We start from the raw sequence: 22,541 nt of genomic DNA, 5'->3' as shown, positions 1-22,541 counted from the left end.
TCCCCCTTTCCTGTCTCTCTAAAACCAATAGACATTTCCTCAGATGAGGATTAAAAGGAAAAGTCACAGTTTCTGTGCACCAGAGTCTGGAGCCAGCTGAGCTGGCGGTTCTGGTTCCGAGCCTCTCACACTTTGCTGGCACTTCAGACTCATCTGGATGCTCCATGGAGGAGGACTCGCCTCTAGGGACACTCGCGTGGTGGGTGTAGGTGTCAGTGCCTCTGCGGCTGTTGGCCAGAGACCAGTTTCCCACCACAAGGGCACCCCTGAAGACTGCTTGGGCCTCCTGACCACAGGGCAGCCCACTGCCCTGAGAGCAAATGGCCTGAGCTTGGGAGAAAGATCGCGCCCACGATGGAAGCCTCAGTGTTCTATACCCTAGTCTCAGAAGGGATGCCATCACCCCTGCCGTGTGCCATTGCTTCACACAGACAGCCTGGTGGAATGTCAGAGGGTGTGAAGGCGAGGATGCGGGGATCACTGGGAGCCACCTTGGAGGCTGACTCCCACGCTACCGTGTGTTCAGTTTTTTAAAAAGATTTTATTTCTAGAGAGGGGAAAGCAGGGAGAAAAAGAAACGTCACTGTAAGAGAGAAACATCGATCAGTTGCCTCTGGTACCAGCCCTGACTAGGAACCGAACCCGCAACCCAGACACGCGCCCCATCTGGGGATCAACCTACTGACCTTTCGCTTTGCAGAATGACATCCCGCCTGCTGAGCCACACTGATCAGGGCCACGCACTCACATTTTAAAACATGTCATTTAGATCAGGGGTGTCAAAGTCATTTTCACTGGGGGCCACATCCACCTCGAGGTTGCCTTCAAAGGGCCGAATGTAATTTTAGGACTGTGTACATGTAACTACTCCTCAACAGAGAAGCACAGAAACAAGGTGCCGGGCTGGATAGAACAAGGTGGAGGTTGGATTCGGCCTGTGGGCCTTGTGTTTGCCACCTGGGATTCAGATGAGAGCCTGGGGTCGGTGAATCTCAGCAGAGAGATAAAGAACCAAATGGAAGTTTTAGAACTGAAAGATACAGTCACTGAAATGAAAACTTCACTGGGCGGGCTCCGCAGCAGTCCAGAGTAGACACAGGGAAGCATCAGTGAACTTGAAGGGAGAACAGTGTAAAGAAGCAATTAAACATAGATCCTACAACCAATGGACAGAAAACACAGAAGACAGAGCAATGCTACTCAGCACTTCAGAGATGCAGGCAGCCAAATCCAGCCTGTGAGAAGCCCCTCAGGGCACGCAGCTGCGTCTTCATCTAATCCACCCCGATTCGGAAAGCACGCGTGGGGAAACTAGGAACTGAGATGGAAGAGACACATTGGCCCGCCGGAATGTGTCCTTTATTTGTATTCTGATGGCAACAAGCACGTGTGAAAGTAAAACACATACAGCATTTCTGAGGTCACCGGAAATTCGAACATGGGAGAATTGTTCATCTTTGTTAGGTTTTATACTCAATGTTGTGGTGTTGTGTCCCTATCTTCACGAGCGGTGTGCTCAGTGGGAGCGGATGGAACGATGTTTGGCATTTGTTTCGGACAGTGTGGGGTGAGGGAAGTGGGAGAGACCCGCACACACGGACTGGAGTGGGCACCATGACGACAGCTGGAGGGCTGTCACCCTGTTCTATACCCCCCACCCCGTGGATGTCGGAAGTTCTCCAGAATTTAAAGTGAAGACAGAAGCCATCGTTCTGACTCCTGAGGCTCAGCTGGTTGGGTGCTGCCCCACAAAGCAAAGAGCCACCAGTTCGATTCCCAGTCAGGGCACAGGCCTGGCTTGTGGGTTCAGTCCCTGGTCGGGGCGTGCATGAAAGGCAACTGATCCGTGTGTTTTACATCGACGTTTCTCTCCCTCTCTTTCTCCCTCCCTTCCCCTCTCTCTAAAAATAAATAAAGCCTTTTCTTAAAAGAAGTCATTTGGTCTTCTTACTCCACGAAACTGAGCATCTGCGCCCCCCCCCCCCCGCCCCGCCACACACCCTTGCAGTAAACTGGAAGTTTGTTTTGCAATTGGGTCGAAAGGGTCTCTGTAAGGGGACCTGCTGGGCAGGGTGCAAGCAAATTTATCATGCTGAACGCAGGGGATTGAGTGAACCACATAAGCAATGGTGAGCTCCTCATCCCATGCTCCACTGGGGAACGGGGCGCTGCTGGCCAGGTTCGGGCCTCCAGGCAGAGGACTAGAATATCCTCACCCGGGAAAGCTGACCATCCCAAGAGGAACGTCCTAAAGATGCTGACGTGGTGGGTTCCATGAAGAGACAACCCAGCCAGATGGCCTCAGGCTCACAGAGCTTCCGATCCGCTCCTAGTACCTTGGTCTCAAAGGCACAGACCAAGGACCGCCAGACATCTGAGGAAGGCCTCTGACGTAGCAGAGACAAGAAAAAACGGTCTGGCGGGGATTTGGGAGAAGCACCAGCAAGGAAAAGGAAAATGAAAAAACAATCCTACATACTCGAGAGAAGATAGTACTTTGATGAAGCAAAAGTTGAATGCCGTTTTTTTCTTAAGTTGAAGAACAAGAAGGACTTGAAAGTTTAGAATATGATAGTGGAAATGAATACCCCACAGTAGGGCTGCAAAGTGAAGTTGGTAAAGTAGAGCAAAGTAGAGCAAAATGACCAGGAAAAACAAAATAGACAAGATGGGATTATAGAAGATGGGGCAAAAGTAGGTTTACATTGTGAATATGGGAAACACAGATTTCATTCTTATACCATTATTTTTGATTATTGTATTATTTTTCATACAAACAGCAGCCAACCTACTTTTACCCTGTCCTGTATAAATCCTGGAGTCCAGGATATCCAAAATCTGAATAGAGGTATTCCAGAAGCAGAGAATGAAAAATACAATGGAGGGAAGAAAATGATCAAAGTTGTAATTTGAGAGCATTTCCCAAAGCAAAAGAAAACATTTCCAAATTTAAAAGATCCAAGGAGTGGCCCAGAAAAATGGGTAGAAATTAACCTACCCAAAGCACATCATTGCCAAATTTCAGACCTCTGGTGAAAGAAAAGAGCCTACAACTTTTTCAGAGTACAAACAACTCACATACAAAAGTTCAAGAATCAGAATGGCTTTCTTCGCACTCAGCTGCCAGTCAAGAAACCTTTTAGCACATACACAGGGCCCCTGGTTTGCTAATCTGTTTATGGGGAAACCCTAATGGGAACACACAGATGTGTGTGTAGGAAACCTGAACCAATTGTCCAGAAAAATTAACCCAGGCTCCCCTTCTTAAATATGCAGGATCAGGCACAAGAAGAAAACCAGACTGATAAAAGAGAAAGACAAAGATAAATAAGACAACTATCCCCAGAAGAAACACATAATTCAGAGAAGCTAGGGGCAGTTAACTCTCTAATTTATACCCTCAGCAGACTTGAGAGCATAGATGCTGAAGCCATAATAACAAGAATATGCTATGAAACAGGAGCAATCTCAGAAATTAAGTAATTGTCAGAAAAAAATAAGAAAGAGGGTTTAAAGCTAAAGTTAAAGAAATCTTTCAGAACGTAGACCAGAACGTAACAAAGAAATAGAGTTGGGAGGAAAATAAGAGACAGGATTAAGTCAGGCAGTCCACCATCTGAGGACCTGCAGTTTCCAAAAACACAAAGGAGAAAATACGAGGAAAGACATTATCAAAGAAATCATAAAATTTATCAGAGCTGAAAGAATCATCTCTAAGTTGAAGGACTCACCGAATGCCAGTCAGAATAAATGAGTAAGAGATTAATGCCCACCTCCAATGCTGTGAAATTTCAGAACACCAAGAATAAACAGAGGTCCTAAAAGTTTCCAGTCAGGAAAAACATTACCTACGAAAGAACGAGATGTGATTGACATCAGACTTTCTTTGGAGATACCGAATGCTGGAAGAGAATGGATGGACGCCTCTAAAATTCTGAGGGAAAATTTTTTAGAACTGATGACAGCTATGTGATTAGGTCTGTCCAGAGAAAGTCCAGCCGTTGTTCATATAACGAGGACAGTCTGTGCCATCTCTACATCACGGCAGCCAAGGAGAGTGGACCGGAATTCGCATGTGTGAACAATGATGACTTCACCGCACTAATCAGTGCGGGCAGTAGACACCATTGAGTGAGCGTGTGTGTGTGTGGCCATCCCATTCAGAATGACTGAGCAAATAGAGCAATGAATCTGCATCACATTTTGCACTGAGCTCGAACATTCCTCTGTGAAAACTATTTGGATGAGGCACAAGGCCGCAGCTGTGGGCAACAGCTTCATCACAACACACCTGTTCATGAATCATGGCTCATGCAGAGTTTTTTTGGTGAAACATCACCAAAGGTTTCACCTGAAACCACCCAGGTGACTCAGCCCCCCTACAGTCCAGACTTGGTGCCCTGTGACTTCTGGCTTTTCCTAAAACTAAAATCACCTTTGAAAGGGAAGAGATTTCAGACTGTTGATAAGAATCAGCAAAACATGACGGGACAGCTGATGGCGACTGGGAGAACCGTGTGAGGTCCCCATGTGCCCAGTTTGAAGGGGACTGGGCATCATTGACCTATGTATGATGTTTCTTGTATCTTCTTCAAAAAATGTCTCTCTTTTTCATGTTACATGGTTGGATACCTTCTGGACGGAACTCGTATAAGGTATAATAATTGTATTTATTACACTCAGAATGATAAAAACTCAGAATGATAGTATACCCAGAAGATATACACTGAGAATGATTACCTTTCAAGGTCTTTCTAAGTAAGCCACCTAAGAATGTACTCCGTCAAAAAAGGATGAAAACAATCTACCCCCCGATGAAAAAAGAGAAAGACGGAACATATAAGAAATGGCGGAACCAACCCATAGGTGCAGTGAAAATTGGTCCCAAGATAAGAGCTGTGCAGTGAGGCTGGACAGCTGTTTGCTCCATGTTAGAGCAGAAAGGCAGGGAGCTCCAGGCAGGATGTCCTCAACAAGAGGAATGAAATGGATCCAAGTAATGGAGTAACTGAGAGTCCAGGTGATGCTGATGACGTGATGAAGAAAACGTGTCTGTTTCTTCCACCAATAAGAAGAAAGTAGGGCGCTTAGAAGCAACAGGGGGAAAATTGTGTGAGAAACTCATAGCCAAACATGAAGCAAACCAAAGTATGGTAGATTGTGGTTTAAAATTTTTTTTTTCAATTACAGTTTACATTCAATATCATTTGGTATTAGTTCCAGGTGTGCGGCATAGCAGTTCGGCAGTCACAGACTCTACAAAGTAGTCCCCTGATACTTCCGGTCCCCACTGGCACCATACACAGTTATTACAATATTATCGACTGTATTTCCCTTGCTGTACTTGGTATGATTTTGATCTTGATTCTAAAACAGTCAACTCTCAGAACCGACAGACAGAACGGGGAAGCCAACTCTGCAGGCGGAAGAGAACGAGAATGTCATTGTCCTTGACATTGTCAAGGTCCAACTGACAGAGATGAAGGTGAGAGAGCAGGGGAGAAGTAGACGTAGGGGGTCAATGTCTGCATCTAACTAGGAGGGATCGCAAGTTACAGGCTGATAGAAGAGTAAGCACAGGTTCAAAAAGCTATCTAAACGTACAAGTAGCCCGGGCCAATGTGGCTTAGTTGGTTGGAGTGTTGTCCTGCAGATGGAAAGGTTGTGGGTTTGATCCCTGGCTGGGGCACGTACGAGAAGGCAACCAAGTAGAAGAAACACAACTACGAAAATGGAGGCAGGAGGAGGGAAGTGTTAGCTACCCACCTCCTCATCTTTCATAATGGGGGGGCCAGTGGATAAAGCCTTAACTTGGTGAAGCAAGAAATGCCAGTGTATATACACTATTATCTGTAATAATATTACATATCTGGTAGTATCTGTATAGAAAAAAGGTCTAGGAACCTCTTCACCCAACTGCCAACCTCTGGCTGGGAGATCGAATAGAGGGGATTCAAGTTTCATCACTGGCCGTTCTTTAGTAATAATAAGAAACACCCAAGCCCTCAAAGACATTAGAACTGTATAATCCGGTCGTGTGCTGCGTGCCTGTGGATGTGAGCCCGAAATCCCGAAGCATAACCACACACGACGAAAGTCTGATGAAGGACTTGGGAGCCGCCCGCCCATCGTGAAGGGCGTGTCGGTGTGTGAGTCTCCCCGCAGAGTCAGCACCTTCTCATTCAGCTGGGGGGCGTCTGACGTGGGAAATACTCCACATCTCTGATTCGCTTGTTGTTGAGAAATGCGATTGTTTGGAAAACTTCTAAGTGTTTTTTGGTTGGTGGGGTGTCATAACATGTAAGAGTTGTTCAAAATTATGGGAACTTTAATAAACTATATTTTCTAAAAAAGAGAAGAGTTATGGGGACTTTTATTCTTATTTATGAAGTTCTGGTCACCACCTGTGCGTTCAGCCGAGTGAGTACAGGAAGGAAACAGCCACCTCCGTGGTGGGTCACAGGTTACAAACACTGTGCATCAAGAACAGTCAGTCGTATGACACTTGGAAAAACTGTTTTCACACACACACACACACACACACACACACACACACACATCATCTTCTACACCAGTAATGCCAGTTTGCTGTTGATATCAAGTCTACTTTATAGAAGAAGAAACTGAAGCTCAGAGATTTAAGGGGCTTGCCCGCGATCACGTAGCCAGGAGACGGGAGAATTTCAGCGCCTTCCGCTGACGCCACCTCAGCTGTGGGTTCTGTCCCTGAAGCAGCCATGGCTGGAGAACCCACTGCTCTGGGGTTTATCCTGGTTCTTGGACTTTCAGTTCCCCGTGCATCCGAGGGGAGGAAACGAATGCTGTTTAGTTGATGACATGTCTCTAGTTTTGAGGAAAGTAACAGACTGGGGATCGAGAAGTCAGAATCCAAAGGAAGCCTGAAAGCAGCTTTTGTGGGACTTCCCCAGACGGATTTCCAAGGAGTAGGCCTTCCCCAATAGCCCTGGTGGACGGGACTTGGGCTTCCTCTCTGCCCCCTGGGGCAGAGATCTGGCTTTCTGCGTAGAGTTTCTCTTCCCTGGTCAAAACCCTGGGGATGTTCTGATCAGAGTGACCTAAGGGCAAGGTGGCAACTCTCTCTGGAACTCCCCTCGAAGAAGAGAAATAGCTATTTGGTAAAACAAGTTAGTGCTACCCAAACACCATATTCCAGGCGACTGGCAGGCGCATCACTTTCCTGAGTCATTCATGGCTGGCACCAGTCTCCCGACCCCCGTCTTCCCTCCCACTCCTGCAGGGACGGCTCTGCAGAGGGGCACCTCTGGGGAGTGGAAACTCCTGCAGGCAAGGCCGGTCGCCCTGGGCTCCACGAAACACCTCTACTGAGACGTTCCCTTTTGCCAGGGAAGGCTTCTCCTGACGCCAGCCCATTATCAAAATATTCCATTCAGAGGCAGCGTGGTTTATTTGGGATAACGATGAGCCTTCGAGTCTCTGGATTTCCGTCGATGAGGAGTTGAGACTCCAACCGTAATTCATAAATCCAGCTGCAGCAAGCACAGTCTTTGTTCTCCTTGGCCAGCACTTCCTGCGAGGATGACAAACCCTCTCCCACTTGGTCCCAGGACTCTCTCTGGTCAGAGGCGCGGTGGCCCTGTCTTGTGCTCAGTTGAGACATTACTGACTTTGCTCTTGAGCAAAGGGCAATGACTGCATTTATTGTACCCTAAGTGACAGCCTCAGGTGAAAACTCACAGCAGGAACACATGCGTCTTGCCCAGAAAGCTGCTCAACCCTTTTACAAAGCAAAGGGTGGAGGCTGCCTTATGAGACATAAAGTGACTGATCACCTGTCCCTAGTGTCTTGAAATTGGTGATGCCCCTGAACGAATCAATGCTGATGTTTCAACCTCTTCACGTATTTGCTGCTTAAAACAAGGGGCAAAAAAATACTCGGCTGGCAGTCACCTTCCCCAAGTGTCCAGGGGAAGTGGCTGAACCCTTCCCGCTGACACCAGCCATGCCTCGGTGTCCATGAGAAAGGAGAGCTTTTAGTCTGGCTCTTGGACCTTGCTTTAATGATTTCCTTGTACGTGGGTCCCCACTACTAGATGTGAGCCACAGGATGCGGGGACAATGCCTAACTGACCAGAAATTCTTTGCCAGCCCTGACTGGTGTGGCCAGTGGGTTGTCTTGCAAAGCAAAATGTCACCAGTTTGGTTTGATTCCCAGTCAGGGCAAGTGCCTAACTAAGTTGCGGGTGGGTCCCCGGTTGGGGCACATTCGAAGGACAAGCAATCAATATTTCTCTCCCTTTCTCCCTATCTTCCCCTCTCTCTAGAAATGAATAAATAAAATCTTTAAAAAAATTATTTGCCAGACAACTTGACTCAAAAATGGGCAAAGGACTTAAAGAGACCTTTCTCCAAAGGCCTTTTATCATGTGCAAATGGCCAAGAAGCACATGAAAAGATTCCAACGGTCATCAGCCACAAGGAAATGCAAACAAAAACCATGGTGAGGTTGCACTTCATACCCACTAAGGTGGTTACTATCAAAAAAAAAAAAAAAAAGAAAAAAGGAAACGAGAAGGCCGGCTACAGCAGCCCCGTGGAGAACCCGGAGCTCTGTGCACTGTGCGTGGAATGTGGAACGGGGCAGCTACCAAGGAAGAGGGCATGGGGTGCCTCAACAATTAAAAACAGAACTCCCTTATGATCCCACAATCCCACTTCCGGGCGCTCGTCCAAAGGAATTGAGAGCAGAGTCTTCAAGGGATATCTGAACACATAGGGTCATAGCGGCATTATCCCAGGAGCCAAAAGGTGGAAGCGAGCAAGGTTATCCACAGATGAGTGGGTAAGGGAAGGGCAGCCTATCTATACAATGTAGCCTTAAAAAGGAAGGAGATTCTGACACATTTTATAACATAGATGAACCTTGAGGGCATTACGTTAGGTGAAATACGCCAGTCACAAAAAGGTAACTAGTGTATCATTCCGCCTATATAAGACAGCCCTAACAGTAAAACACCCAGAGACAGCAGCTGAATGGTGCCTGCTGGGGCTGGGGGGAGGGAGGCACGGGAGAGAGTGCTCGGGGGCGGGGGCAGCTGCAGTGCCAGGGGATGAGCAGGGTTTGGAGACGGGTGACGCTGCAGCGTGACATCGTGGGTGTGCTGAATACCGCTGCCTTTGCGTAAAGGTGGCTTTACCCCTTTGTGCAAAGGTGGCTGGGATGGTCAGTTTCTGATTATCTATATGTTGGCACAATAAAACAATAGGAAAACAGCCATACTACATAAAGAATGCCTGTAGATCAGTAAGAAAGACAGAAAATCCAATAAAAAATGGATTAAAAAACCCACACAACAAACTAACTAAAAAACACCCAAAACTTTGCACATGCGCATTACAAAAGGGATTCCAAGTAGCCAAAGAAACACACTAGTGATTATGAGGAAATGCAATTTAACATGGTGTTTTTATTAACCTCAACTGGAACAATCCAAAAGTCCACGAATGGATAAACGGACATGTTATCATCCAATAGAACACTATACAAACAACATAAATACATGAACTATGGCCAACATCCCCAAATATAGATAAGTCTCAAAAATGTGAGATTGAATTCTTTGCAAAATGCAAAACAGTAGACATTGCACGGTTCCCTTTAAAGGAAGTTCGAAAAGAGACAAAACCATGTGCTTAGGGATTCATACCTAATAGGTAACACTATGAGTAAAAGCAAAGACAGGGTTACAGTAGCAGTTGGTGTAGGGCGGGGCTCGCTGCAGGGCTCTCCTGGGCTGGCAATGTTTTATTTCCTGACCTCCGAATGCACAGGAGTTTCACTTTTCTGTAAATGTGCTACATCACAACACAAACATTTTAATAGCACATGAAATTCCTTGTGCATTAGCACATTAATAAAGGCTCAATGTTCTACAGTCCAATAAAAAGGGAAAGCGAACTCATATTATACATCAGTACATACATATGACAAAGCAGTGTTTTCTAAAATACGATGCCTGGGGAGAAAAAAATTGAAGTCTTTTTTCATTCTCCTCTTTATTCCCCTCCACCCTGTACACCCCCTCCCACCAGCATTCCCTCCCCTTAGCTCATGTCCATGGGTTGTACATATAAGTTCTTTGGCTTCTCTATTTCCTATACTATTCTAAACCTCCCCCCTGTCTGTTTTGTACCTACCAATTATGCTTCTTATTCTCTGTACCTTCTCCCCCGTTCTCTCCCCTCCCTCTCCCCACTAATAACCCTCCATGTGATCTCCATTTCTGCAATTCTGTTCCTGTTCTAGTTGTTTGCTTAGTTTGCTTTTGTTTTGTTTCTTTTAGGTTCAGTCGTTGATAGTTTTGAGTTTGTTGTCACTTTACTGTTCATAATTTTGATCATCTTCTATCTCTTAGATAAGTCCCTTTAACATTTCATATGATAAGTGCTTGGTGATGATGAACTCCTTTAACTTGACCTTATCTGGGAAGCACTTTATCTGCCCTTCCATTCTAAATGAAAGCTTTGCTGGATAGAGCAATCTTGCATGTAGGTCCTTGTCTTTCCTGACCTGGAATACTTTCCAGCCCCTTCTCACCTGCAAGGTCTCTTTTGAGAAATCAGCTGACAGTCTGATGGGAACTCCTTTGTAGGCAACTGTCTCCTTTTCTCTGGCTGCTTTTAAGATTCTCTCCTTGTCTTTAATCTTGGGTTAATGAGATTATGATGTGCCTTGGTGTGTATTGCCCTGGGTCCAACTTCTTTGGGACTCTCTGAGCTTCCTGGACTTCCTGGGAGTCTATTTCCTTTGCCAGATTGGGGAAGTGCTCCTTCAGTATTTTTTCAAGTAAGCTTTCAATATCTTGCTCTTCCTCTTCTCCTTCTGGCACCCCTATCATTCAGATGTTGGAATGTTTAAAGTTCATGCAGAGGTTCCTAAGCCTCTCCTCATTTTTTTGAATTCTTGTTTCTTCGTTCTCTTCCTTCTGCTCCAAATTGTTGATCTGAGTCCCGGTTTCCTTCCCTTCACTGTTGGCTCCCTGTATATTTCTCTTTATTTCACTTTGCACAGCCTTCTCTTCTTCCTCTATTGTGTGACTGTACTCACCCATTTCTGTGAGCATCCTGAATACCAGTGGTTTGAACTCTGTATCTGATGGGTTGGCTATGTCTTTGTTGTTTAGCCCTTTTTCTGGAGCTTTGATCTGTTCTTTCATTTAGGCCATATTTCTTTGTCTCAGTGCAGCTGCTACATTGTAAGGGGCGGAGCCTTAGGTGTTCAGCAAGGTGGGGCGACCATGTCGATGTGTTGTGAAGCTGTATGTGGTGGAGGGGTCTGAGAGGGAACAGTGCCATGTGCTTGGCTCTCACTGGTTTTCGGTCACTTCCCCTGCCACCCACAAGCAAACTGGACCCTTCTAGTGTTGATTACTGGGTGGGTGGGTTTGTGTACATTCCAGAACCCTGTGGGTCTCTCCAATAAACTCTCCTGTGAGGCTGGGAGTTTCTCCCACTGCCACAACCCCCACAGGTGTTTTCAGTTAGAGGTTTTGAGGCTTCATTTCCCCACGCAGGAACCCTGGTCTGCACAGTCTCGCTCCCTTGTTGTTCCTCCCAGTTTAGCCGCACGAGAATGTGGGGCTGCCTGCTCCACCACCCGGCCACAAGTCCTCTCCGCCCTGGCCGCCCGTCTCTGCCCCTCCGCCCGTCTGGATGAATGTTTCTTCAACTCCTTGGTTGTCGAACTTCCGTACCGTTGAATTTCCTGGCAGTTCTGGTTATTTTTTGTTTTTAAATTTGTTATTGTCCTTCTCTTGGTTGTGCCAGGAGGCAAAGTATATCTAAGCAAGTGTCCTTCTTGGACGGAATTTGAAAAATTAAAGTCTTAAAGCTGTTTTGTGGTCTAAGTCCAATGCATCCGGGAGATCCTGGGCAGACAGAAGATAGATGCAGGCTGGAAGACAGACAGGTGGACACAGTGGACACACCACAGTGTGTGACACCCCTTTGGCACACCACAGTGGTATGACAGGCACCAAAGAACCAGATGAACCTGGACCCTCGACAGCCATCCTTGAAAATCTTTATCATGTTCAGTTAGTTGGAATAGAAGCTAGTAATTATACAGCAGCCCTTTCTCCCACAAACCAGAACCCCAAATTAACTTAATTTGTTTACAGTCATGCCTTTAAGTAATGAGACACGGCTCCCACCCCCTTCAGGACTCAGGGAATCTTTGTCACTTTTATCCGCACTCGTTTCTATTTTTGCACAACCAGGGTAAGATCAGAGTCTCCCCAGATCTCGGCAGAAAGATGAATCTGATTCAAACATTGGGCAGATTGCATGGAGCGATGATTTAGTTACCGATGTAGTGCGTCTGTAGGACTGGGGAACTGGGTCAGCTCTTTGCCAACAGAAAGTGTGGTTAATATTTGCCACAGATGGGCACCCACTACAGCTCTTTTGTGGTCACTAGTGCAAGAATGTGTGATTTGTGAGTTTCCCAGTTTGTTTTATTAAATCACAGACTTCCTTCCATCTTTCCTCTCATTAGGCTGCCTCCATCTTCCCATTTGAGTCACTGTGTCCTTGGAGAACTAACAACTGCACTCTAAATCATTGGTATCAGTCTAATCAGGGTATAGGAAATGCTCACCTGCTGCCCTCCTTCTCCCATCACTTCCCTGAGACAGGCATGCGTTGTTTGGGGGCTGTTCGGTTCTCTTCCTATTAGGGAGAAAGCCCTACTGTGTGCAGCATGGGCAGGAGGCAGGGCCCCGGTTCTCACAACAAAAGTAAAATGGGTTTCATCTTTCCTTCTCACTGTCCCCCGGCCACCAGGGCACAGGGTCTGGGCTAAACTCCGCCAGCCGGGGACGTTCCAGAGCTCACATTCCTTTTAAAAAATTTAAAAAAGATTTTATTTAGTTTTAGAGAGAAGGGAAGAGAGAAAGAAAGAGAGGGAGAGAAACATCGAGGTGTGGGGGAAACATTAATTGGTTGCATCACGAATGCCCCTGAGGACCTGGCCCGCAACCCAGGCATGTGCCCTGCCTGGGAATCAAACTGGCCACGTTTTGGTCCACAGGTTAAGCACCCAGTCCACTGAGCCACGCCAGCCAGGGCAAAGCTTGCAGTCTCGAGAGAGTAACCCCAAGGTGACCCGACAGATGGCATTAATTCCTAGGAGAGCAGAAGTGACCTCCTGGCCATAGGGTTTCTGATAACAGAGTCTGCTCCCTGGCTGTGCAAACGTGTGGATTGTTGCCCCTTCTCCATCATAAAATCTAGCAAGGAAATGTGACTTTCAGCCAAGATGGAGGCGTAGGTAGATACACTTTGCCTCCTCGCACAACCAATAAAAGGACAATAACAAATTTAAAAACAAAACAGAACTGAAAGGAAATCGAACTGTACGGAAGTCAGACAACCAATGAATTAAAGAAGAAACATTCACCCAGACTGGTAGGAGGGGTGGAGATGGGCAGGCAGCATGGAGAGGACACGCAGCAAGGCAGCCAGGTGGTCCCACATGCACATGTGGGTAAGTTGGGAGGAATAGACAGACAGGTAGTACAACCCAGGGTTCCAGTGCGGGGAAATAAAACCTCAAAACCTCTGACTGAAAACACCTGTGGGGGTTGCAGCAGTGGGAGAAACTCCCAGCCTCACAGGAGAGTGAGTTGGAGGGACCCATAGGGTCCTGGAATGCACTGCCCCCCCCCCCCCCAAGGAATCGGCACCAGAAGGGCTCAGTTTGCTTGTGGGTGGCAGGGAGGTGACTGAAAGCCAGTGAGAGCTGGGCAAGTAGCACTCTTCCCTTTCGGACTCACGGCACCAAAAGGAGTGACGTGGGTTGCCCTGCCCTGGTGAACACCTAAGGCTCCGCCCCTTACAATGTAGCAGCTGCACTGAGACAAAGAAATATGGCCCAAATGAAAGAACAGATCAAAGCTCCAGAAAAAGGGCTAAACAACAAAGACATAGCCAACCCATCAGATACAGAGTTCAAACCACTGGTATTCAGGATGCTCACAGAAATGGGTGAGTACAGTCACACAATAGAGGAAGAAGAGAAGGCTGTGCAAAGTGAAATAAAGAGAAATATACAGGGAACCAAGAGTGAAGGGAAGGAAACCGGGACTCAGATCAACAATCTGGAGCAGAAGGAAGAGAACGAAGAAACAAGAATTCAAAAAAATGAGGAGAGGCTTAGGAACCTCTGCACGAACTTTAAACATTCCAACATCTGAATGATAGGGGTGCCAGAAGGAGAAGAGGAAGAGCAAGATATTGAAAGCTTACTTGAAAAAATACTGAAGGAGCACTTCCCCAATCTGGCAAAGGAAATAGACTCCCAGGAAGTCCAGGAAGCTCAGAGAGTCCCAAAGAAGTTGGACCCAGGGCAATACACACCAAGGCACATCATAATCTCATTAACCCAAGATTAAAGACAAGGAGAGAATCTTAAAAGCAGCCAGAGAAAAGGAGACAGTTGCCTACAAAGGAGTTCCCATCAGACTGTCAGCTGATTTCTCAAAAGAGACCTTGCAGGTGAGAAGGGGCTGGAAAGTATTCCAGGTCAGGAAAGACAAGGACCTACATGCAAGATTGCTCTATCCAGCAAAGCTTTCATTTAGAATGGAAGGGCAGATAAAGTGCTTCCCAGATAAGGTCAAGTTAAAGGAGTTCATCATCACCAAGCACTTATCATATGAAATGTTAAAGGGACTTATCTAAGAGATAGAAGATGATCAAAACTATGAACAGTAAAGTGACAACAAACTCAAAACTATCAACAAGTGAACCTAAAAAAAATACAAAAACAGTAACAAACTAAGGAAAGAACTAGAACAGGAACAGAATTGCAGAAATGGAGATCACATGGAGGGTTGTCAGCAGGGAGGGGGAGGGGGAAATGGGGAAAAGGTACAGGGAATAAGAATCACAAATAACATGGTCATGCATGTCTTAATTTTTTTAAATTTGGCTTATTATATTCTTAATTGTGTCTTAATTTTTAGAATAATAAATGTAATTGTTGAAAACACTGCCCATCTAAGTGGGAACTGTTCTCTACACAAAATTACATTTTTAATAAAGAATAGTTCGAGGATTTTCTCATTTTACTGATGACCTTAGCTGTTTCTGAACTGTGGGGTTCAACTAGGATCTTTAGAAAAATACTTTTTAAAAGGAAAGAAGGAAAGGAAGGGACTGAGGGAGGGAGGGAGGTATGAATGAAGGGAGGCAGGCTATTTTTCTAAAGTTGTCCCTAATTAGCTGGCTGCATACATTTGGAGAAATAATCTAAACCTCAAATAATGCCACAGCCACAAAACACAGCCACACCCCCCACCAGGATGGGGAAGAGGAGCAACAGCATCGAACACCAGCAAGCGTGACGATCAGCATCGCTGGTAGGGAAGTAGAACGCTGCAGCCAGCCACGCTGCAAAGGAGTTGGGCAGTTTCTTACAAAACTAAACATGTAACTTCCAACATGACTCAGCAATTGCACTCTTGGGCATTTATCCCAGAGAAACGGAAAACTTATATTCACACAAAAACCTACACAGGAACGTTCGTCGTAGTGTATTTATAATAGCCCCAAACTGGAGACAGCCCACGTGTCCTTCAAAGGGGCAATGGTTGAGTAAGCTGTCGTGCATTCACACTATGGAGTACTGGTCAGCGATAGAAGGGAACCAACGATGGATACGGGTGACAATTTACATGACTCTCTAGGGAGTTATGCTGTTTCCCCAAAGATTACATTCTGTATGACTCCATATATATGCATTTTTGAAGTGACAACATTTTAGAAATGGAGAACAAGTTAGTGGTTGCCAGGTCTTGGGGGCGGGGCGAAAGATATGGTTATCAAGATGAGGGATTCGTGTGGTGTTGGGACTGTTCAGTATTTTGAGCGTGGTGGTAGGACACCTGAATCTACGCATGTGTTCAAACTTAACACACACACCTCAGTGCCAGCAAAAGTGGGAAAGTGTGAATCTCCTTGGATTGTGTCAGGGGCAGTACCCTAGCTGTGATATGACCCTACAGTGTTGCAGACTGTTCCCCTGGGGGCAACTGGGCAGTGCACAAGGGGTCTCTCAGTACTGTTTCTCCAAACTGCATGTGAATCTCAAAGTATCTCAATAAAATTTTCAATGAACACAACTCAAACCCAAGTCATAAGCCCTGCCAATGACAATACTATAGTAAGACTTGCATATTGGTGATATTAAGTTTAGGCTGTGATTTAGAGGAAGATCCTAAAGGCTCTGGGCACAGAAGAACAAAGAAATGTGCTAGCGAATCACGATTTTGTACATCCACTTTTGTTTGAAAACCTGGTTGTGTGGGTAAAAAGGCANAACTGGGCAGTGCACAAGGGGTCTCTCGGTACTGTTTCTCCAAACTGCATGTGAATCTCAAAGTATCTCAATAAAATTTTCAATGAACACAACTCAAACCCGAGTCATAAGCCCTGCCAATGACAATACTATAGTAAGACTTGCATATTGGTGATATTAAGTTTAGGCTGTGATTTAGAGGAAGATCCTAAAGGCTCTGGGCACAGAAGAACAAAGAAATGTGCTAGCGAATCACGATTTTGTACATCCACTTTTGTTTGAAAACCTGGTTGTGTGGGTAAAAAGGCAAAGAAGCCTAGATCCCAGATCTAGAAAAAACCCTTAAAAGCATAGATCCTAGAACTGATCTAGCCACTGGCCACGGAGGCATCAGCTCAGGTACAGCAATGTGCTCCCAAGAGGTGTTAGTTCCATCCATCCACTCCCACCAGGGACTGTCTGCACAACATCGCAGATTTCCCTAGAGCCGTAGCACTCGTGGGTTTCAGAGCAAACCCTGGTGCACACGTTTTCCATGTACCAAGAACTACTATTTACTGAGTGCCTGACATCATGGGCAGCTGCTAAGTGTACATCCGGGGCTTAATTTATACCCATGACTTCAGTTAAATGAAGGATTTAAATTGAATCCATGATTTATTTTTAACTCTGGGTGAGAGGCATCATTATCTCCATTTTACAAGTGAACAGAGTGAGGCAGGGAGAACTTAACTAACTGCTCTAGTGCCCTGGTCGAGTCTGTGGTGGAGCCAGGGTAGAGTGTGGGTCCAAGGGGGTTGGAGCTGCCGTTTCCAGCACGCCCAGTGCCGCCTCCTAAACAGACAGAGGTGAGACGTGCCCAAGGTGACTTGCTTGATTATTTCCTTTAGATTAGGAATTCTTTATCTAGGAGCTGTGAGACCTTACCAGAGCCAAAGGCTGGTTTCAGGAGACTGTGTACTGAAATCGGTACACTGAAATCAGATTCAAAATTTGGTATGCAGTTGCGCATACAAGTTTTTATGTGGAGGAAAGGGTCCATCGTTTCTGTTGGATGCACCAAAGAGGTTTGGGACTCAATAAACTGGTAAAGGACTCGGCAGTCAGACTGAAGGGAGCTCTTTTTTCACTGGCTCAGGGAAGTGATACATCAGGGAAAATAAAATCCACTGGCAAGTCCTACAGAGAAAGCAGGGTCAAAAACGCCCTTTGTAAAAGTCATTGCAAAGAGGATGCACGAAGAGACTCACTGAATTCCATCTGTCTCAGCAGAATTGTTTGACATTTCCCAACTATTCATTCCACGTATCTTTAGAAGGTAGTATTTTTGAAAAATCTGGTATAGGATGAAAGGATATCAGGGTACACCTTAAGTTCAATGTAAGGGCTAGCCCACAGCCTTAGCATGCCATTGCACTGGTTTTTATTGAGTATCTTTTATCACCTTCATCAATGTTTAACGGAACTAAGGGTTAAGGAGGGAAGATGCAGCGCTACATGACTGCATTTACACCGAAATATGTTCATTTTCTTGCCTTTGTAGTGTTTACAGTGCCCTTCCCCACTCTTGGCCCAACAAACTTGAACTCTGCCTTTAAGTCTTAGACCAGGTCTTTGTGATCCTTCCGAGGTCGCCCCGTCTCTCTGCTCCCGGAGCAGGCAGAACTGTCCTGCAAGCCACAATCTAGACCTCTGCACACATCTCCATAGACGTGTTTTCAGTTGCTCATGTCTGTTTCAGCCAGTCGAATGAGCCTCTGAAATGCTGCAGCTGTGACTGATTTGTGTTCCTTGCCCCTCGTCACATGGGAGGTGACCCATGTTTGCTGATGGATAAAACATAAGCTTCCATTTAGGAAGGTCTTACTGGCATGGGCTGTGTCGAAACACACTGTTAGATGTCTGTAAGGGACCGAGTTAGTGACAACAGCAGTTACTTAATGAGTAAACTGAAAGGTGTTTCAGTGACTTCCTCGAATGACCTCCCGACTCAGGTGTTGAGGGAACAGTCAAGCAAAGGAAGGTCCACATGTCTAGGCAGGTAAGGAGACAGGCTAATGAAGAAAAGGTTTTTAGGTCAGGGAAACAGCAGGGTATCAGAGGAGGGGCCAGAGAGAGTCTGGTTTGGACAGAAGAGACCCCTTGACTATGGGAATAAAGAAGAGGGGGGAAATGCTACCTGGACTGAAAGCAGAATGAGGGTTTCTTAGGGCGGCATCAGAAACTCCAAAAGGATTTTTCAGACCCTGGGATTCACGCTTAGAGAAACAGCTGGATTCTGGATGTACTGCTCTGTTGCTTAAACATAGCTTGTAGTTTTGGGTATTTCATTAGAATCATTGAAAGTCTGAGCTGCAAGGGGCCAGAGAAATGACACAGGCTGGTCCTTTATTTGTTGGACTGAAGCTCAGAGAAGCCTTGAATCCAGCGTAGGAAAGGCTGCTTTCCCAGGGCTCAAGCTGAGGCAGGCAGGCATGCCAAGGTGCTCTAGGCAGAGGGCTCCATTGATTCTGGGCTGTGACCTCAGAAAAGGCCCACCGCTGCAGGGGGTGGCAGCAATGGCTCAGAACCTGGTTTCCTTCGGATACAAACCAAATAAAAGCATTAGAAGAATTAGGTTAGTTGTTCAAAAACAAGTTTGATAATCATACCCAGCTTTTTCCTCTTTGTTGGCATATTATTTCCTTTCTCTAAGAGGTCAAGAGAGGAGTGGTTTGATGGAAAACGCATCATGAGCTTTTAGTTCTATCCTACAACTCCGGGAGGAAGGGGAGTATGAGCAGAAGGCAGGGAAACACTGGCTGTAAACTGCTTTTATATTTGGTTAAATTTTACGCGACTGGACTGGATAATAACAAACATCTACCTCTCCACGCGACGCTTCTCTACAATCTTGCTCACCTTCCTATGTGACACTGCTGTGATTCTGGCAACTTTGTTAAGGCTCAATAGAGAGCTCTAGCTGCAGAGAACGCACCTAAATAAAAGACTTCATCTCTTAGAGAAGTCACTCACTTGAAATTGCATTATCTCACTGCTCTTTACTAAAGAAATAAAATAACAGTATAGCCTATTTCTGCAACGTGCTTGGTGTAGTAACAGGCCACGGGTTCATGTAACCTACCCTTCAATAACCATAAGGAGCCCAGAGCCTTGAATCAAAGACCAGGAAAATCAACTCGGTCCTAGTAACCTCAACGTCCGCATCTGTAAGTCCCCTGCGAGAATGTGGTGAAGATCCGGGGCAACCGTGCGCCGGCCGCGCCGTCCCGCCCGCCTCGGTCACCTCTGGTGTCGGCGGCCAGCGGTCAGAGCTCAGTACACCCGCGGCCCGCCGCGCCGGCCTCCGAGCACGGGGTCTCGGGGAACGCTCGGGCCCGGCAGCCGATCTCCTCTGTCCCGAACCCGGAAGAAGCGTAAAACCGAGCCCCAACAGGGAGACCCCGCGCGCCCGAGCCATGGAGGGCAGCGCTGGCGCGCGGCGCGCCCCGCCCCGACGTGCTCCGCGCCTGCGTGCGCGGGGCCGGGCCGGCACGGCGGCGAGGGCGCGCGCGGCTCCGGGAGGAGGCGGCGGCGGCGGCGGCGGAAGCAGCGAGGGCGGCGGGCGTCCGGCTCTGAGGCGGTGAAGGCGGCGACAGCGGCGGCTCCGGACGGGGCTGGGAGCAAGCGACGGTCGGTGGCGCCGAGTCGAGCGCTGAGCCCTCGGCTCAAGCGTCAGCCTACCGCCCGGACGCCTGGGCCGCGGAGTTTGTGTCCCGGCTCGGACCCCGGCGCCCAGCCCGGAGCCGTAACCTTGAGGCGGCGGCGGCGGGGCCGGGCCGGGTCGGGCCGGGGGGCGGCGGCGCTGGATCCTCGGCTGCCGGATCGTTGGCGGGAGATGTCGAACCCCGGGACGCGCAGGAACGGCTCTAGCATCAAGATCCGTCTGACAGGTACGGCCGGTGGGAGGCCCAGACCGCCCCCCCCAGCGCCCACTCGCGCCCCGCGCGGGCCCCTCGGCGGCCCCGGAATTTCCCGCAGGGCGCCCCGCTGAAAGGGCCCTCCCCCACGCCGGCCGGCGTCCCAGGACCGCGTCCCCCCTGGGCTAGAGCCCCTCGCGGCGCCCTCCGGCCCCGCCCCCTCGCGCCTCCCGGCCCCGCCCCCTCGCCGCCGTCCGCCCTCCGGTTTCCCTCCTCATTCCATCTGCCCCCTCGCTTCTCACCCTGTGGCGCCCCGTTTCAGCCCCTCCGTCCTTCTGCTCCTTCTCTTCCTTTTCCTCCCCCGTGTCCTGTCGCTTCTCCCCTCCCGACCCAGCCTCCTCCTCCCCCTCCGCCCCTGGCTTCCTTCTCCCCTCACCTGCCCCTCGCTGCTTGCCGCCCCCCCCGGCCCCGCCCCGTCTTTCTCCCACCTCCTCGTTCTCTGCCTCTGCCTCTCCGGGCCTCTCCAGGCCTCTCCCGGCCTCTCCGGGCGGCTCCTCCGCCGGGCCGCTCCGCCCCCTATCCGCCCCCACCCTGCAGCTCCTGCCCCCGGCCTCCCTCTTGCAGTCCGGGGTCGGCCCCCTCTGCCCCTCGCAGCTTCCCTTCTGGCCCCGCCCCTTTCTGCCCCCCCAGTTTCGCCCCCTCACTTTCTCTCCTAAACTCCGCCCCTTATTTTCTACTTAGTCCCACCCCTGCTTATCCAGCCGACTCGCCTCTGTGCTGGGTCGGCCTGGAGGCCTCCACCCTTTCCTTCAGCCTGGGATTCCTCGGTGCTGCCCTGGAGCTTCTCGCCGGCCCGTCCTCCTCGACTCCCCTCGGTCGAGACCTCTTCGGTCTAGTCCACTTCCTCTCTCTCAGGCCAAGCCGCCGTCTGCCCTTGACTGTGCTGCTTCCATTCTTTTCTGCGTTGTCTGCATTGCACTTTACCATCGCCCCCGCTTGAACCCTTGAGCCCGGATCAGGCGTTGACCCACAGCCCCCGCCACACACACACAGACACACACACACGCACGCACGCACGCGGTAGCTGCACAGCTGCACGACTGCAGGCTCCTTGATTCACTCGCATGTAGTCTTCAATGGAATGCCTGCGTCTCCTAGGTGGCTCTGTAGTGCCACCTTCGAGGGCAAGCGCGAAGCTCTGCTGCGGACCTGCGACGTGGTGGGTCGTGTGGAGGTGTGCAGATGCCAACGGCGTCTGCTAGGGGGCCCTAGCCGGCGGGCTCCGGGGGTCCCAGGCCAGTCCGCATCCTCGTCTGCCCCTTCTTCTTGTCCACCCCTGCGGGGCTGCTGCCTGCCTCCCCGTTTAACTGCATAGCCGAGGCCGGATTGTAGTGTTGCAAATACCGTTTTGTTGGGGGACTTTCCAAACTCGAATATTGCCAGCTCTGAAAAGGAAATAAAAAGTTTAGGCTAATCCCTGTAAGGGGTTTTCCCCTGGATTTTTCTGTTCAGTGGCCCGTCTGATCAGGACTCCAAAGTCAGAGTCCCTTTCAGAGAGACAATGAGCATTTTGGACACTTTGTGGCAGATGCATAGCCTTAAATCACTGATAAATCTGTGAAAACAGCAATGAGTGATTGTTTGAAACTAAAATAGCCTTTGCAAGTCGCAGTTGATGCATGATCCATTTCTTTTTGTTTCCAGAAGAGGGTTATTAGTTTTTTAGGTATGAACTGATCAGGTAATATAACCAGATCAGATGATGATTTGGACCCAAACCCAGACCCTGGGTTTGTAAAGTAGCAGGTCTATTCCAGGGGTCTTTGCTCCTGGAGAAACATGATCCTGTAGTGCGGGCCGGTCAGAAACGCTTCTCACTCTGTAGATGCAGTATATACATTGTTATTTTTATGGTTACATAAAAGCCACTTTCTGACTTTGTAATGCTTGTTAAACTTTAATTACTGACAATGTTACTTTGGTTTTCATTTACACAGTAATCTATAATTGACATCAGAATGGTTTCAGTTTTCTTGTTAAAAGCAAAAGTAACTGATTTTGTGAGTTTTGGTAGAAATGCAAGTGGTGTTTTAGAAGTAATAGGCTTTAACTGCAATGTTTGTGTCAGGTGTGTATGTATTAATCCTAATAGGCACGTCTGAGTATGGGCCTTTTCCTTGTGAAAGAGAGGGCTTGGTTCATTTTTCCAAACTGCTTTTGATTCAGGAATTTAGATGTTATAGATGTAGAAATGTTTCAAAAATGCTTCAAGAGTTTTGATATCATCTAGTATTGAAGGATCA

The 22,541-nt window shown here is 48.0% G+C and overlaps 1 protein-coding gene across 2 annotated transcripts in view; it reads left to right on the top strand.

Annotated features, from left to right (window-relative positions):
• Window positions 1-19,926: 19,926 nt before the first annotated feature.
• The window catches only part of SMURF1 (SMAD specific E3 ubiquitin protein ligase 1), a 91,581-nt gene continuing 88,966 nt past the window's right edge, over window positions 19,927-22,541 (top strand). For both annotated transcript variants that reach the window (XM_037064403.1, XM_037064402.1), the window contains exon 1: window positions 19,927-20,271. In XM_037064403.1, the coding sequence (XP_036920298.1) occupies window positions 20,217-20,271 (55 nt within the window). In that variant the 5' untranslated portion in view covers window positions 19,927-20,216. The remainder of the gene's footprint in view (window positions 20,272-22,541) is intronic.

This window comes from Sturnira hondurensis, unplaced genomic scaffold (assembly GCF_014824575.4).
Source record: "Sturnira hondurensis isolate 20B ecotype Veracruz unplaced genomic scaffold, ASM1482457v3 Scaffold0015262, whole genome shotgun sequence".
Classification (NCBI taxonomy): Eukaryota; Metazoa; Chordata; class Mammalia; order Chiroptera; family Phyllostomidae; genus Sturnira; species Sturnira hondurensis.
The sequence above is the reverse complement of the archived record's forward strand: the minus strand, read 5'-3'. Positions and strand labels throughout refer to the sequence as shown.